The sequence below is a fragment of the Petaurus breviceps genome, unplaced genomic scaffold (genome assembly GCF_028583685.1).
Source record: "Petaurus breviceps papuanus isolate PSGF00001 unplaced genomic scaffold, PetGlider_PUasm1.0 178, whole genome shotgun sequence".
NCBI classification, from domain to species: Eukaryota; Metazoa; Chordata; class Mammalia; order Diprotodontia; family Petauridae; genus Petaurus; species Petaurus breviceps.
In genome coordinates this window covers 27,057,819-27,073,604 of record NW_027185777.1, presented here as the reverse complement: position 1 = coordinate 27,073,604, position 15,786 = coordinate 27,057,819, and the positions used below count along the sequence as shown (strand labels likewise).

Below are 15,786 nucleotides of genomic sequence, written 5' to 3'. Positions count from 1 at the left end.
GATCCTTCAGATACCTGAAGACAACTATCAAATAAATACCCTCTACAATGTTTGTCCAGGCTAAGAATATCTAATTCCTTTAATTCTTATATAGTACTGAGGCCTTTGATCATCCTGGTGAAGAACTGTCCTCTGGATATTCTTCAGCTTATCAGTGTCTTCCAAAATGACTCTCTCCTCCTCCTCTTCCCCCTCCTCTTTCTCTTCCTCTTCCTTCTCCTCCTCCTCCTTCTCTCTCTCTCCCCCCCACCTTCCCCATTCTTGTTTTCTCCTCTTCCTCCTCCTCTCCTACTTCCCTCTCCTGCTCCATATCATGTATAAATGTACATTTTCATACATGTACATAGACATATATACATATATAATATGTATAATATATTCTCATTAAGGAAGAGTGCAGTGAGGCTTCTGCCCTTTCTAGTCCTGAATATCATGCTTCTCTTAATAAAACTTATGCATTAATTTGTTTGGCTGCTATATCACACAGATGAGAGGTACAGGGGATAGCTATCTTGGAGTCAGGAAGGCCTGAGTTCAAATCCTGGCCTTGGGCAAGTGTAATAAGAATGTAAATTTTAAAGATCTTCCCTGCCCCTAGGCTAATGTGCACCTGAAGCCTGGGGTGGGGGAGGCTTGTTTTTCAGTAGATACTTCTTGATTGGCCAGTGAGTCAATAAGGTTGTTACATTCTCTGAGCCAGGAGAAGGCTCTATAAGCCCTGATGTGTAACTTTGGTTTGGGACTCACTTTGAGAAGTGTTCTGTGATTTGATCTGAATTCTGGGAAGCCGTTGTTGAGAGTCCCCCAGCTTTGAAAAACCCAGAATGTGGAAACCCAGATGTTGACTGGGTATGGATGTAATGGTTGGACAGTTTGGAAATCTGTCTACTTGATGTTTCTGTCTTGATAATTATGCCTGTATATTTTGAGGTTCAGGGTGCTGACCTTTTTGCCCTGAACAAGGTAAACGATATATGTCTGACTGATTAAAGTAAGCTTGTTAACCCATTTTGAGTTGCTTTCCTTTAACAAAGCAGATCCAAGAACCTGTGTGAGCAGGCACCCTGGGGACACTGGGGTGTTTGCTGCTACAGCAAGTCATATAACTTCTGTGTCCCAGACAACTTTCTTAAAACTCAAGGTTAAAGAAGTGTTTATGATTTACCTTGATGGAGTGTCCATTCTGGGAGCTCCCCTTAACAAGTCCAGACTAAAACAAGACTAAAAATACAAATGACTCATCTCGAGCTTGCCAGCCATCAAAACTCCAAGATCTTTTGCAGATAATTTTTGCCTACTCTTGCCCTCTATCCTCACATTCACCTCCCCATGCCTTGTCAAATAACAGGCATTTTGTTATAAAGCCTTCTCTCTCCTTTTATCTACACATTTCCTATATTTTGATTTTACTTCATTCACAAAGAAAACTGGGATCATTCATGAAGACTAGTGTGATATACTGAGCCTAAGCAAAGAAAAGAGGAATAGGTAAATACACAAAATTTAAATGAGAACAGAGAACCAAACCTCTGATAAAATAACAGGAATTTTCCTAACTGGGAGTTCTAAGCATTATAATTGTTTCTTTTCATCGGATATAAATTCCTTAACACAAGAGTTAACATAGCTGAGAAATAGATTACCTGGACCTGAGGGCCATTATATTGCCCCTAGGCTAAAGTGAATTAATTGAATTGAAAGTTAATTGAGTTGAAATTCAGTGAAGCTAAAAAATTTCCCAAGAAACTAAGGTCCAGAGCAGGGCTAGGAAGAGGTGGCAGTGACTGAAAAGGTAATGCCCTAAACTGAACTCTCCAGGAAAGAGATAGGCAAGGCCTGGGAGGATTCCCTCCACCAGAGAGAAGGAAATAAGAAGGATCCAGCAGTCAGTTGGCCAAGTCTAGCTTCCAATGAGATACTCACCAATAGTGTTACACAGACTATTCTCTTCGTTTTGTAGATAAGGAAACTGAGGCCTAGAGAGATGGAATGACATCAAATATCACACAGGTAGCACATCACAATGCTAACATTTATCTCCATTTTACAGATGAGGAAACTGAGGCTCAAAGGGTTTATATGTATGGTCACCAAGTTACTGTCAGAGATGGGATTTGAACTTAGGTCCTCCCTGAATTCAAGTGTAAGTACTATCTCCACTGTACCAGATGGCCTAACAGAGCAAGCCCAGGTCTTCTGGCTTGACAGTCAGTGATTTTTGTACTACCATACAGTAGGGCCTCCTTAAGGACTGAGGAAGCAGACTCCTCTGTGCCTGAGCCCTAAATTTTCCATCCCTTAAGACCAGATTAAAAAAAAAAAAATCTCCCTTCTTAAAGACCTTCAAAGCCTGACTCAGGTAACCTCACCCCCCCCCTTTTTTTTTACCTTGGCCACATCTGGTTCATTCTGGTCTTTCTTTTCAGCTATTCCCTTAAATATTACTTACTTATTTCTTCTCTCAAACTTTCTATTATCAGTGTCTTTCTTTTGATGCGTCTGTGTATCATGTTTTTGCTTTTTTTTTTTTTCAGAAGTCTTCCTTATTCTTCTTTATATCTTCACCCCTCACGGTCAAGAGCCAAGATTCTGCACCTCACCCATCTAGTCACTGACCCCAGGAAGGCTAGCCCAAAGGTTTGACAGTTACTCACCCTTGGCACATTAAATAATCCCTCACAGAACTTTCTCTGTTCAAACAATTTTATACACATTAACTCATCACATCAGACCTATAATATAGGTAGGGGCAGAAATTAAGATCCTTATTTAACAAGTAAGGAAACTAAAGTCTGGGAGTGGGGGGGTTAAGTATCAGTTTAATGTCTCAGAGCAAGTCAGTGCTTGAGCTAAGACCTCATGGCTACCATTTCAGCATCTTTGCTCTATGACACATTTTAATACCAATATCATTATAAATGTTAGCCTATATTAAATTCCAAGTCATATTTTATAATTTTTATAGAATAAAATTTAGTACAAAGTAAGTAATGGGAGGGGTAGATTTTGGAGGGACATGCCTCAAATGTCAAATTTCTATAGGCAAACACATTTTATAGGGGAAAAAAATACATAACAAATGGCATGAAAAACCAGGAGATAAAGGAAGGATCTTTAAAGACCTGATTTTATTTATACTACTCATTGCCATGCTCTGCTGGAATTTGCCTCCTGCTGTAACCAGCTCTCCTGGGACTGCTTTAACAGAGGCTGCATCAGGATTAGGCCTCAAGACTCTAGGATAAATCACTGCCTGAGTGTTTGCTTGTATTACGGATAGGGACAGCTCATGGTAGCACCGCAATTCCATATGACTTTTAAATCATTTCTCTTGCTTGAGAGATGAACAAAAATGGATTGACCCCTGTGTGCTTTCTTACAGAAAGGGACCCAATAAATCACATAGACTCTTCAGAGTCAATCACCTAATGATCTCAAAATAGAATTCAGAAAGGAATAAGGATGGGTAGGTGGGTGGCATAGTGGCTAGAGTCCAGGCCTGGAGTCATGAAGACTTATCTTATGTTTGTGTGATTTGGCCAGATGAGACTTTGCATAGATAGCTGTTGTGTTGCCCAGCTTTGAAAACCCAAATGTTGGTGCTTCTCTCTCTGGTAACTAACTATGTATGTATGTAATGGTCAGACGGTTAGAAGCCCTGTCTGTTTATCTGCTGAATTGTGTTATTTTCTCTGTCTGTATTTTTTTGTCTGCTTGTAATTTCTGTTTGTATTTTCTGAAGTTCAGGGTGCTGACTTTTTTCTCTGAACTAAGTGGATGATATATATGCTTAATTAAAGTAACATTGTTAACCCTTTTTGAGTTGCTTCCCTTTAGAAAAACAGATCAAAGAACCTGTGCTAGCAGCTATCCTGGGAATGCTAGGGTGCTTGCTGTTACAACTTCCAAACAAGTTCCTCTTACACTTGCCTCACAGAACTTGTGGCCAACTAGACTTGGGGAGCTACTGTTAAGAATTAGACACACCAATACCAACCACCAGCTAATAGGCACTAGACAGGAAGGCTCAGGAGCTCCAGAAATAGCAGAGCCCCTAGACCACCAAAGCAGCCATCGCCCATCCTCCTCTGCAGCCACAGCTTCTGAAAACCCAGGAAACAAAGTTCTGGACACCAAGGTCCTTGGCACTGTCAAATGGCTCAATATCAGAAATTGGGTTTTATCCATGGAATTGAGATTAAAGAAGATGCACTACTATCTGCTGTGCTGTTGTGCCCTGGGAACTGATACACTGTCTCCTACTATAAGAATGTAAGAGTCCAGTGTCTATTTGTATTCCCAGCACTTAATACTTGCACGTAAGTGTTTAATAAATGTTGTTTATTCATTCACTCATTCCATATCCATATCTTTCAAGGATGCCCCCAACAAAGTACTACATTGTGGCATTAAATTTACAATTGTAAAAATTTATAGGAAAAAGTCAGTTTTAAAATGTGGCATTGTAATAGGCCAGGGTTTACTTACCTGGATGAGGACAAAGTCATTCTTCAAGATGACCCCTCCTGACATTTGCTTTTTCAGTTTTGATGCCATCCAGACTAGTGTGAAGTACCCTGAATATCAAGACACATTTTCAGGGTAGGGAGGGTTGATTCAAAATTAGGTAAGAAAAGACAAGAGGGGGGCAGCTAGGTGGCGCAGTGAGTAGAGTGCTGGCCCTGGAGTCAGGAGGATCTGAGTTTGGATCTGGCCTCAGACACTTAACACACACAAACAAAAAACCTAGCTGTGTGACCTTGTGCAAGTTACTTAAACCCAATTGCCCTCCAAAAAGCAAAAAAAAAAAAAAAGACAAGAGGAAATTCCTACCATGTAAGATGGACAAAACAAAATCACTTGGCTACCTATTAAAAATAAATTTATTTGGGTGTGAAAGTAAAAGAGACTTTGGTACAACATGACAGAGTAGAAAGAACCCAAGATCTGGAATCTGCAGACCAAGGTTCAAGTCTTGGCCATGCTACTTACCAGCTGTATGATCTTGGGCAAATCATTTCAGTTTCTGAACTTCAGTTTCCTCATCTGTAAGATGGGAATTCGATCTCTTCGCTTCCAATTTATTAAGCACCTACCATGTGTAAGGCAATGTTGCTAGGCACCCCAGGGACATGAAGACAAAACCAAAAAACAGTCTCCCATGAGAATGTAAGTAAAGCCTACATATCTAGTGGGATAGATAACTTGACTCTGTGTTTATATGTTGTCTGCTCCTATCAAAAGCCCAGAAATAACAAGAGAGAGAACACTGATATGGAGGGAAATCAGGAAAGGTTTCCTGAAGGAGGTGACATCTTAGTCAGGCATTTAAAGAACTAAGGATTCTTAGAGGTGGAGACAGAAACTCTTGGTTTGTGCAAAGGAACCAGAGGATGGGGTTGCTACTTTGGCAGTCAATTAAGCTGGTGGGAATGAAGCCAAGAAAAGGATTAATGTGAAGTTAAGTCTCAATACCCAACTCCCTTCTTTCCTTCCCCTTATCCCACCTTGATCCCACAGGTGATGTTCATATTTTAAAAACATCAATACACAAATCTGTTGCTTCAGTCAAGGTCATAATTTCAGTCAATGAACTCTGTTCCCATGTTCACCCCGTAAGAGAATTTCCCTTCATTCATCAGTGATGGAACTCTCCAATCAGAGGAATTATCAAAAACTACACTAAGACAGCATGTTCCTAAATAGTAATTTGTTTTAATTGTATAGTATTAAATCACCTTGCAAACAGATTACAGTCACTACCATTTATCAATAGGTACTGTACTTTTTTTTGGCAAACAGAACAAATCAAAACAAAAAAAAGCGAGTTTTCATTATCATGTAGAAAAAAAATAATAAACCAAAAATAACTATTCACCTACAGTTCAAATGATTTCTATTGCAAAACTGAAAATAGAAAATCTACACTTAACAGCAGATTTCAAATAAAACCTTAGTGCAAGAAACATAACCAAGTTAATCACAGAATCAGTACTAATGAAAGAGGATGGAAAATTCTCCTATACAGAGGTAGAGTCCAGTGCACAAGGCTAAAACAATATTCAATAGTCTAAACAAGACTGAGCCAAATTTTATGGAATCCACTTTAAATTTTAAGTATCAGACTGTATGTACATACATACAATAAATAGACTATACAATCTTTAAAGTAGTTTTAATAAACTCCACAAAATTATAGCAGATGCATTGAGATATTTACATAATTCAAAGTTTATATGTCTCTCATTCAAATAAAAGGGATAAAACTACAATTTCTGTTAGAAAGATAACAGAACTTCTTTTCTGAAATGGTTTGGTAAAAGGTGACGACCATCTACATTATGGTAGGAACTCATTTTTCTTGAGAGGTATTAAAATTCCAGAAGCTAAGAAAATATGTCCCTTTATTTTTTTTTTAGTTAGATAGATTTTTGGAATACATTTTGTACTTTCTATTACATTTTCAGAGTTCTTGCTCTGTTCAGTTTTCTGTTCCAAATTGAACCGCATGTGAACAGAGAAGTTATCCCAAATGAATGGGCACAATCAGGGGAAGAAGGAATTTCATTTTGAGGTTTGGGTTTTTCTTTTCTTTTTCTTTTTTGCTTCTTTTTTTGAAAATGATAGATCAGAAAGAACTAGGTGGATTGTTCTGGGCCAACAATCAAATAACAGAGAGAATTAATCACATGAGCCTGCAAATAGAGAATATTCAGTCTGGAATTGGTACCTTGGCCCTTGGAAGGCCATTTGTTTCAAAGGCATGTTTCACTGAGAGTTGTGAATAAATATATTCACAGGTCAAATCTATGACCTTCTGGCACTAAGGTGGGGAAGAAAACTGATGGAAGATCTTTCCATTTTCAGCTAATCCAAAAAAGCATGTAAAAAAAAAAAAGACACCTTAGGAAATCTGCCATTCACATCACTGATTTTAAAAAAGGGGAGATGGGGTGGGGAGGGGGAGACTAGAAGACCTCTCTTCTGTTGTCAGATCCAAAGGAAAAGTATAAAAAGAAAAAAACCTTCACAGGATCAGATTCATGAGCTTGAATTCAAAATTACCACTCCCCCCACCCACTTTGATACATTTTGATGGCATTTACATATATAGGACCAGACCTGTGATTTCATTGCTGTAGGGAACTCCAGGGGGTGGAGATTCCCTCCATGGATACAGATCAGTAATTCATCTGTAACTTTTAATATTAAAGAGTTGCCTGAGGCACAGAAAGATTAAGAAATTTGCTCACAATCTCACAGTTAGTATGAGTCAGAGTCAGCATTCAAAGTCAGTACTCCCTGATTCTAGGGTGGCCTTCTATCCACTTGTACCATGCTCTCTCTCAATCTTCACATTATTATAAAATATTCTCCTTTGTCTTATAAGGAAAACCAGGAATAATTAGGAAATGAAAAAGGTACAATCATAATTCATGAGACATCAACCTTCTTCACAGTTTGAATTTTTTTTTTAATTTCTCTGAGCACCCACAATGAAAATTACAAGTTGAGTTTATGGTGGTGGTGGGTTGTTTTTTTTTTTTTCCTTTTAATTCAACCTGTGAAAAATACCTCAATACAAAGGTTAACATTCATCTCTTCAATTATCTTCCCAGTGAAACCCTCCTCCCACCCACCCATTTTTTTAAGTTTTTAAAAAATTTTTTTATACAAACAGACTTAACTTTGATTTAAGGTAAACATATAAAAATTGAGGAGGATATTGCTTGCAACAATGGAGGTGTAGGGATGGACTAGGTGGACTAGGTGGGCTATACAAAGAAAAAAACAAAACACTTTTGTGATGTGAATTCAAGCAAGGAACTAAGTGCCTAGGGGAAGTCGAGGAAGTAGGGAATCAGAATCGCAACCCAATAGAGATTTCTGCAGCACATTGCTTCCTCTTGGCCCAATAAAGGCCCATCAGCATCTTTAGGTCAGAGAAAACAAAACCACTCCAAGAACACAGGAAGGCACAAGCACTTTGTGTGAATTCCCATTTTTTGGTGGGGGAATAAACATTAAGAAGAAATAGCACAGGAATGTTGGATCACTTTGTATACTTTTGGTTCAGCACTATGGTCAAGGTAACTTTCGTTATTGGGGACAAAAATGAAAGGTATAATTCATGTATCTAGAAACGTAAGAAATGCATAATACTTCTGAAGGATGATGGCTAAGAAGACAGCTCACAGAGAATAGTGCAGTGAGGAACAACCAATACTATTTATTTGGATGTTTGTGCTATGGTAGATACAGACTGTATTCTCTGCTCTGCAGGACCAAAAAAAAAAAAAGAAGGATGAAAAAAAAACCAACATATTCCCCCCAAACTCTGAAATGCAGCTAGAAGGAATGCAAAAAATCCGACAGAATGTACTGAGCTGAATTTCAGGTTAAGGTTAAAAACAATGTCACTCACTTTCCTTAGTGCACATCCAAACTTGTTTATCTCCTGTTTTGTTTTTGTTTTGTATTTATCTATTGATATGCACAGTGACTCAAAAGTCATTTTTATGTTTCTTTCTTGCCTCTACACTATTTTTCTTTTCCTCTGTTTCTTCCTGCAGAGTCTCCCATTCCCTCGCCAAAGGTTAGTGACATCAGAGGGGGGGGAAAGGCATGAGACAGGAGTTCCAAAATACTGATTTAGCTTTCCACTGAAAAGTTGCTGCATGTGTGCCACATGGTGAGGAGGCAGCGTAAAGGCAGCTTGTCGGAGCTAAGGATTAAAAACAAAACCAAACAAAAATGTAACCAAAGAACCCCAGAGTCTTTGTGTTTTCCCAAACCAAATGAGAAACCAGAGGGGTGAAAACAGTATTTTTGTAAGAATATCCTACATGCCACTGTTAGGAGATGATGGCTGGAGACCACTTCAATGCAGCCAGATTGTCAGCACTAGCTGACCGCTTCCTTGTAGATCTTCTTAAGTCCTTGTACTTGTCTTCACACAGACGAGAGATGGCCTGCAAGCCAGGAGAGAGGGAGAAGGTCAGACATGAACCAACTGGATTCAGATTTCATTTGACAAATATTTACTAAGAGGGGTGGCCAGGTAGCACAGCAAGTAAGAGCACCGGCTCCAGTGTCGGGATGACCTGGGGATCAAATCCAGGCTCAGATACTTAGCACCACACCCAGAAATACCTGGCCACCTTCAGCAAGTTACTTAACCTCAATTGCTTAGGGCCAGCCAGGTGGCTCAGCGAGTAAGATCACCAGCTCCAGTGTCAGGATCACCTGGGGATCAAATCTGGGCTCAGATACTCAGCACCACACCCAGAAATATCTGGCCGTGTAACCTTGAGCAAGTTACTTAACCCCAATTGCTTAAAAAAAAAATTACTAAGAACCTTCAGCAATAAAAATAACAACAACAAAGACAGTACATTTCTGTAACACCTTAAGGCATAAAGTCAGGAATTTCAGAGGAGAAAGAGTTCATAAGGAAGAGGCAAGCCTACTTGGTAGTGTTGGTTGGGTTAAGGGAAGGATCAAGCGACAATTAGATAGTTGCTTGAAGAATGGATACATGAATGAAATACATGAACAGTTAAGAAAATAAGTCAATATACTAGCTTTGATAGAGAATGTAAGCCTTATTCAATACTTAAGAGTCTGCTATTTCTTTGTCATCAGACACAGCAGCAAGGTGACACTGTATAGAGTACTGGGCCTGGAGCCCTTCCTTCCTTCCTTCCTTCATTTCCTCTCTTCCATACTTCCTTCTTTCCCTCCTTTCCTTTTCTTTTCATGTTCTTCCTTTCTCCTTCCCTTTCTCTTTCCTTTTTCCTTCTTCCCTTCCTCCCTCCCTCCTTTCCTCCTTTTCTTCCTTCCTTCTTCTCCCTCCCTAATTCCACTACACTGTTCGTTCGATAATTCATCTTTTGATGTTATTTTTCATTTTTACTTTCCTACACCACAGTACAGAAGAATATTGAGCAAGGGGTCAGAAGCCCTGGGTTATGATCTTGCCTCTTACTTAAGTGACTTATTGTACTCCTCTCTAGGCTTCAGGTTCCTCGTCTCTAAAAATGAGAGAATTGGCTTAGATATACTTTCAAGTACCTTGTGACTCTCTGGGCATTCTCTCAGTAAAATGTAAATTCCTTGAGGACAGGGACTTTCTGTTTTTGTTTTTGTATCTCTACACATAGTAGGAGCTTAATAAAGGAATAAGCATATATTAAGCTCCTGTTATTGTGCCAGGCATTCTACTAAGAATTTTTTGCAAATATTACCTCATTTGATCCTCACAAGAATACTGGAAGGTAGGTACTACTATTATTACCATTTTACAGTTGAGGAAACTGAAGCAGACAGCAATCATGTGACACGTTCAGGGTCACACAGCTACTAAGTGTCTGAGGCAAGACTCAAACTCAAGTCTTCCTGCTTCTAGGTCCAGCATTCTCTCCACTGTACCTGCTTAACAAATTTATAAGTGCTTAATAAGTTAAGCACTCCCTGCTTAATAAATTTCTTATTGAAATATATTTGATTCATTATTTCCTTATCTGATTTCTAAAAACACTGAAGTATTCTCACATTTTGTTTGATTTGTAGTTCTGAACACTCTGCAGAACACTTTTGTTCCTGTTTATGTACTGAATGCAGGATAACATTTTCATGGGAATTGACATTATTTGAGTGAAATAGTGTTGGGTCTTGAAGTCTTTGGCCATGCCTAAAGCCTATGGTTAGCTGAGGTGACAAAGCCAGGGAGAGGGGAGGGAAAAGTTTAACAACTCATTAGGGCTATTTCATTCTGGCCCCCTGCCTCTGAGTAGATCAAAACTGCTGTTAAGAGCCCCTCACATTCTTTCCCCTTTCCCCCCTCCCCTCCTCTCCTTTCTCTGTTCTTTTCCCTTAACTTTTCCAAAGGGGCACATATGTTGATCAGTTTAGGGGAGTAAAGAGAAGCCCGTGTTTCCATCATGAAGATGAGTTGTCTATAGAACTGGGCTCATAGGTGACTTGAGGAATAGGGACTGACCAACCCAGGCCCCAAACTGAGTCCAAGAGAAAGAAAACTGGTCTTTATTTCTCAGTAATATGGTGTCCAGGAAATAGAAAATCCAAGTACAGCCTTGGTACCACGTTTTCTCTCTTTGTAATTTAACTTGTCTAAACGTGTTAGGAAGAGATGATGATGGCTCTCTTTCCTGGAAAATCTTTTTAGGGGGCTTTTGGGGTTTTTTAACTTGACCATGAAATCAAGGGTTACACACTTAATTGGTTTAAAGACTACTGATTGAAGGAACTAAGGATGTTCAGCCTAGAGAAGAGCAAACTAGGAGAAATGAAAGCTGTCTCCAAGTATCTGGATGTTTCTTATGTATAGAAGAAATCAAGACTTGCTCTAAATGGCTCCTGAGGGGGAGAACCTGTAGGAATTAGCAGAAATTACAAAGAGGCAAATTTGGGATGAGCTTAAAAAAAAACACTTCTTAACAATTAGAGCTACTGAAAAGCAGAATGGCTGGCTGCACAGTTAGGATGTTTCCTCACAGAGGCTGAACAACCACTTCACTTTTTTTTTTAAGCAATCAGGGTTAAGTAACTTGCTCAAGGTTACAGGGCCAGTTATTTCTGGGTGTAGTGCTAAGTATCTGAGCCTGGATTTGATCCCAGGTCATCCCGACTCTGGGGCCAGTGGTCTTACTCACTGAGCCACCTGGCCGCCCCTTCACTTTTTAATCATGCCATAACCGGCATTCTTTTTCAGATACAGATTTGACTAGATACCCACTAAGTTCACTTTTAACTCTAAAATTCTATAGTTCTGTGCTTTCCAAATGAAATGTGACTAGATGGGCATGGTGGAGCACATATTTATATAATCCCAGCTAAGAGGCAGCTGAGGTTGGTGGATTGATTGAGTTAGGGAGTTCTGAGGTGTAGGAGGGCTAAAGCCAATCAAGTGTCTGTACTAACTTTGGAATCAATATGATAAGCCCCTAGGATTGGGAGGACACACGGTTGCCTAAGGAGGGACAAACCAGACTAAATCAGGAATGGATCTGGTCAAAGTACTCATGATGATCAGTAGTGAGACTGGATCTATGAATAGCCCCTGCACCTCCAGTCTATGGAAGATAGAGAATCTTGATAGAAAGAGAGACAGTTGGACAGACGGATAGACAGATAGATAGAGAGATAGACAGAGACAGACAAAAAGATAGACAGATAGAGGGCCAGACAGAGGTCCAGAGAGATCAAATATTCACATTAAATAAAAGATAATATTGAGAAAATGATCAGAATCTTGGACAGATTATCTATTTAAACATGGATCTCAAAGCTCCTAAACTCACTTTTGGCCAAGAAGCCATGAAGACTGTCAGAGTATACCATAACAATTACTACTTTTGGTTTTCTTTGACAACAAACCATGCTTTGAAAAAGCTTCTGTCTCCCTCATCCATATTCAAATCTAAACAAAGAAAACACAAGATGCATCCCAAACAATGCTCACCTCAAGCTTGTGAGCCCTTTCCTTGCTGAGGGGCTCCAAGGGAAAGCTGAGATTATTTGCTTCTGCCAGGGAACGAAGATCAAAATAATACTTGGCATAAACACTGGAAGGAACATTGATGTTAAACTGCAGCAATTCCAGAAACTGTCGCTCCAGCTCATTCCTGAAAAACAATTCCAGAAATAGGGTGCACTTAGGTTGTGGGGCTCAGATGAAGGGGCACTCATGTGGCTTGAGAGACAAGCCTGAGAAATTATATAATTCAAGGGGGAAATGTAGCTTAATGTGAAGGGCACAGCTGCAGTTCAGCCACTGGACTTGGTAGGAAATGAGAGACTACTTGATCCTGTCGGTGTCCAAAAAGACAGAGCCCAATTCAATGGGGTGATCACCAGGAGCATTCCATGATGATTCACTTCACCACTCTGACTCGGTACACAGACAGTGGACTTCTGACAGCAGGACCCAAAAGGAAGAGGCCATTAATTTGGGTACAATAGATAAAAGGTGTTGAGAGGCATGTCTTTTGTGAATTCGTGTAGCCTCTGATCCCTTTATGTCCTTTTGTACAGTGTGTCACTACTAAAGCAATGAGCTAGAAAAGAGGAGGGGAGGGAAAAAGATGAGAAGGATCTAGAAACACCTTTTCATGAAAGTACTCAAAAATCTACAGGCTTCCATTCGGCACAGGGAGAGGAGTTGGGAGGGTGTGGACCAATGGGTTTTCCTGAAGTATTAGAGAACTCCAATGATGCAAACTGAACCTTTTGTGCCTGACTCAGCTTAGTGAGCCACTCAGTGGGCTACCATGTTCCTTTCCAACAATGTTTCAAATGAATTAACATATGTAAAGTATGTTCCAAACCTTAAAGCATTATATAAAAGTTAGTAATACTGACAATGTTTTCCTCCAGAGTGGATAAGAGCACTGGCCTGGAGGCAAGATACCTGGCTTGCTATCCTATTTCCAATATTACTTGCCACCCATATGACTATAGACAAGTCACTTGACTCCTCCAATGATCAATTTGTGCATCTGCAAAATGAGACTAGATGACCTCTCAGATCCCTTCCAACTCTAAAATTGTATGAGTTTAGTATTGTGTAATGAAGAGGGCACTGTACTGAGACAGGACATCTGGGCTCTAGTCTTGGCCCTGCCAGTAACTAGTTGTGTGTCTTTGGGCAAGTCAGTAACTTGTCCTTTGTTGGCTTCAGGTTCCTTATCTTTATATATCCTTCCCTATATATATCACAGGACCCAGGGCTCCTGCTAGCTCTAATATTCTAGGAGCCTTGTAAGCCTTGGCCGACATTCTGACTCTAATGCCTTCATCAGGAACTTGCTTTGTTAAGACGGGGCCTCTAGTGCTAACCCTGTTTATTGTTTTGGCCTGTGATTGTTACTTGCTCAAACTGCCTCCAAGTTTGTTTGCTTGTTTTCCACTTCTTGAGAGTCCCTTTCCTGCTTCAGACTTTGTCCCAGGTCCTTATCCTAGGGTCTACCTTCTGTTCACCACGAAGTCTTAACACCTGCTACAAATACAAGCACCCTTTGAGATATTAGTGAAAAATGAATCTTTGCATCCTCAGGCTTCTGCCCAGAATGGGAGGAGGTGGGGGTGCTGGAAGCGGCAGGGAGGAGCAGGAGGGGCTAGCAAGGGAGAGGGAGGTGACTCCCAACACTTCTAGAGCTGAGGAAGGTATGGGGCATCAAGGAGTTATCGACTGATGGGACAGACACCTAAGACACTTCCACAAAAGGGAACCCGTTACTGCAGAGGGTCTTACCTCTCCAGAAAGGAAGCATTAAGGTGTCACATTAAAGACCTCAATCTCTCTCCCTCTCTCTCTCTCTCTCTCCCTCTTCCTCTCTCTCTCTCTGTCTGTCTCTATCTCTCTGTCTCTCTCTCTCCCTCTCTCTCTCTCTGTCTGTCTCTATCTCTCTGTCTCTCTCTCTCTTTCTCCCTCTCTCCCTCTCTCTCTGTGTCTCTCTGTCTCTGTCTCTCTCTGTCTGTCTCTCTCTTTCTGTCTCTCTCTCTCTTATTCCCTCTTTCCCTTCTCTAGGTAAATTGTTTAATTTTACTATATATATATGCATACATTTGTATATATATATGTGTGTGTGTACTGCATGTGTATATAGTATATATATGCATATATATGTATGCATATATATGCATATGTGTGTATTCATTCCAATATTTTTACTAAATAACCCAGTGGGAAGGGAGGAAAAAGTCCTATCCTGTAGGGTTGTGGGATTTACCAAAAAAAAAAAAAAAGCTTAACACAGACACACATACATATATAAATGGGAAGCAGTATTGTTCCAGAATTACAGAAATTCCCAAATGTATATGGACTATTGCTTCATAACCTTGTATCATGGCACACATCATTAAATAGGCTAAGCCTAGAGAAAGAGGTAACATGCTTCAGTGGCTCAGGAACTTCCCTGATTTGAAAACCTCTGGGTCACAATTCAGGCTAGAATTGGAAAAATGGGCTGCTTATCAAAGCTGTGCCAATGTGATAGAAGTGTGGTTTTATGATGAAGAGTGAAAGAACATGTGTCAAAATCTTGTGAAATAATATCAAATTGTGCAAACTGACAGACAAATGAAAGATATACGGCATATTAAAAGCTTTTATTAAAAGATGTAGAAAGCTGCGGTTTAATATTTAAGCCATCAGGTTTAATTATCTTGCTGTACTTTGCCCCAATTTACTCACATACCTCTGTTTCTATCATCTCTTTTACTCTGATCATTTATTTCTAACTTTAACAGTGCTTTACCAGAGATGTATCTTGTGAAATATTCTGAGCCAAGATGAGACTTTCTTTAAAAAAGCAAATGACAAAAAAAAAAAATTTAAACCCATAATTGATGGAGTCAAAGTGTTAGAATTTGTTAATTTAGGAAATGAGAGACAGATGCCAACCTTGTGGAGGCCAGAAGGTGGCACCACAAAGTTTCTAAATTTTAAGAGGAAATCCCTTTTGATTTAGCATCAGGAGAGCTGAAAAATTATGCTGCTAGAAAGGCAGAAAGCCTACCCAATGCATCAGGGCTCTCGGGTAATGGCATTTTTCAGGTCAAGCTCAGGATAGCTTACTTTTTGTTTGCTTTAAACAAGGTACATTTTCCCAGAGGCCCTGCTTATGGGAGGATGTGGCCTCTATAAGCCAGGCTCTAGGAATTCTCTGGGTCGGAATAAAACTTTCTGTCACATTTCTGTCCAAGCCTCCAAGGCAACCCCAGGCAAACAGGAAGCTAGCAAAAATCTGTTTTCTGGGG

At 39.9% G+C, this 15,786-nt stretch overlaps 1 protein-coding gene across 3 annotated transcripts in view; it reads right to left on the bottom strand.

Moving 5' to 3' along the window:
- Positions 1–5,695: 5,695 nt before the first annotated feature.
- The window catches only part of CCNY (cyclin Y), a 310,615-nt gene continuing 300,524 nt past the window's right edge, over positions 5,696–15,786 (bottom strand). For all 3 annotated transcript variants that reach the window (XM_069086526.1, XM_069086525.1, XM_069086524.1), the window contains 2 exons: positions 12,485–12,647; positions 5,696–8,972 (listed from right to left, as the gene is read on the bottom strand). In XM_069086526.1, the coding sequence (XP_068942627.1) occupies positions 8,856–8,972; positions 12,485–12,647 (280 nt within the window). In that variant the 3' untranslated portion in view covers positions 5,696–8,855. The remainder of the gene's footprint in view (positions 8,973–12,484; positions 12,648–15,786) is intronic.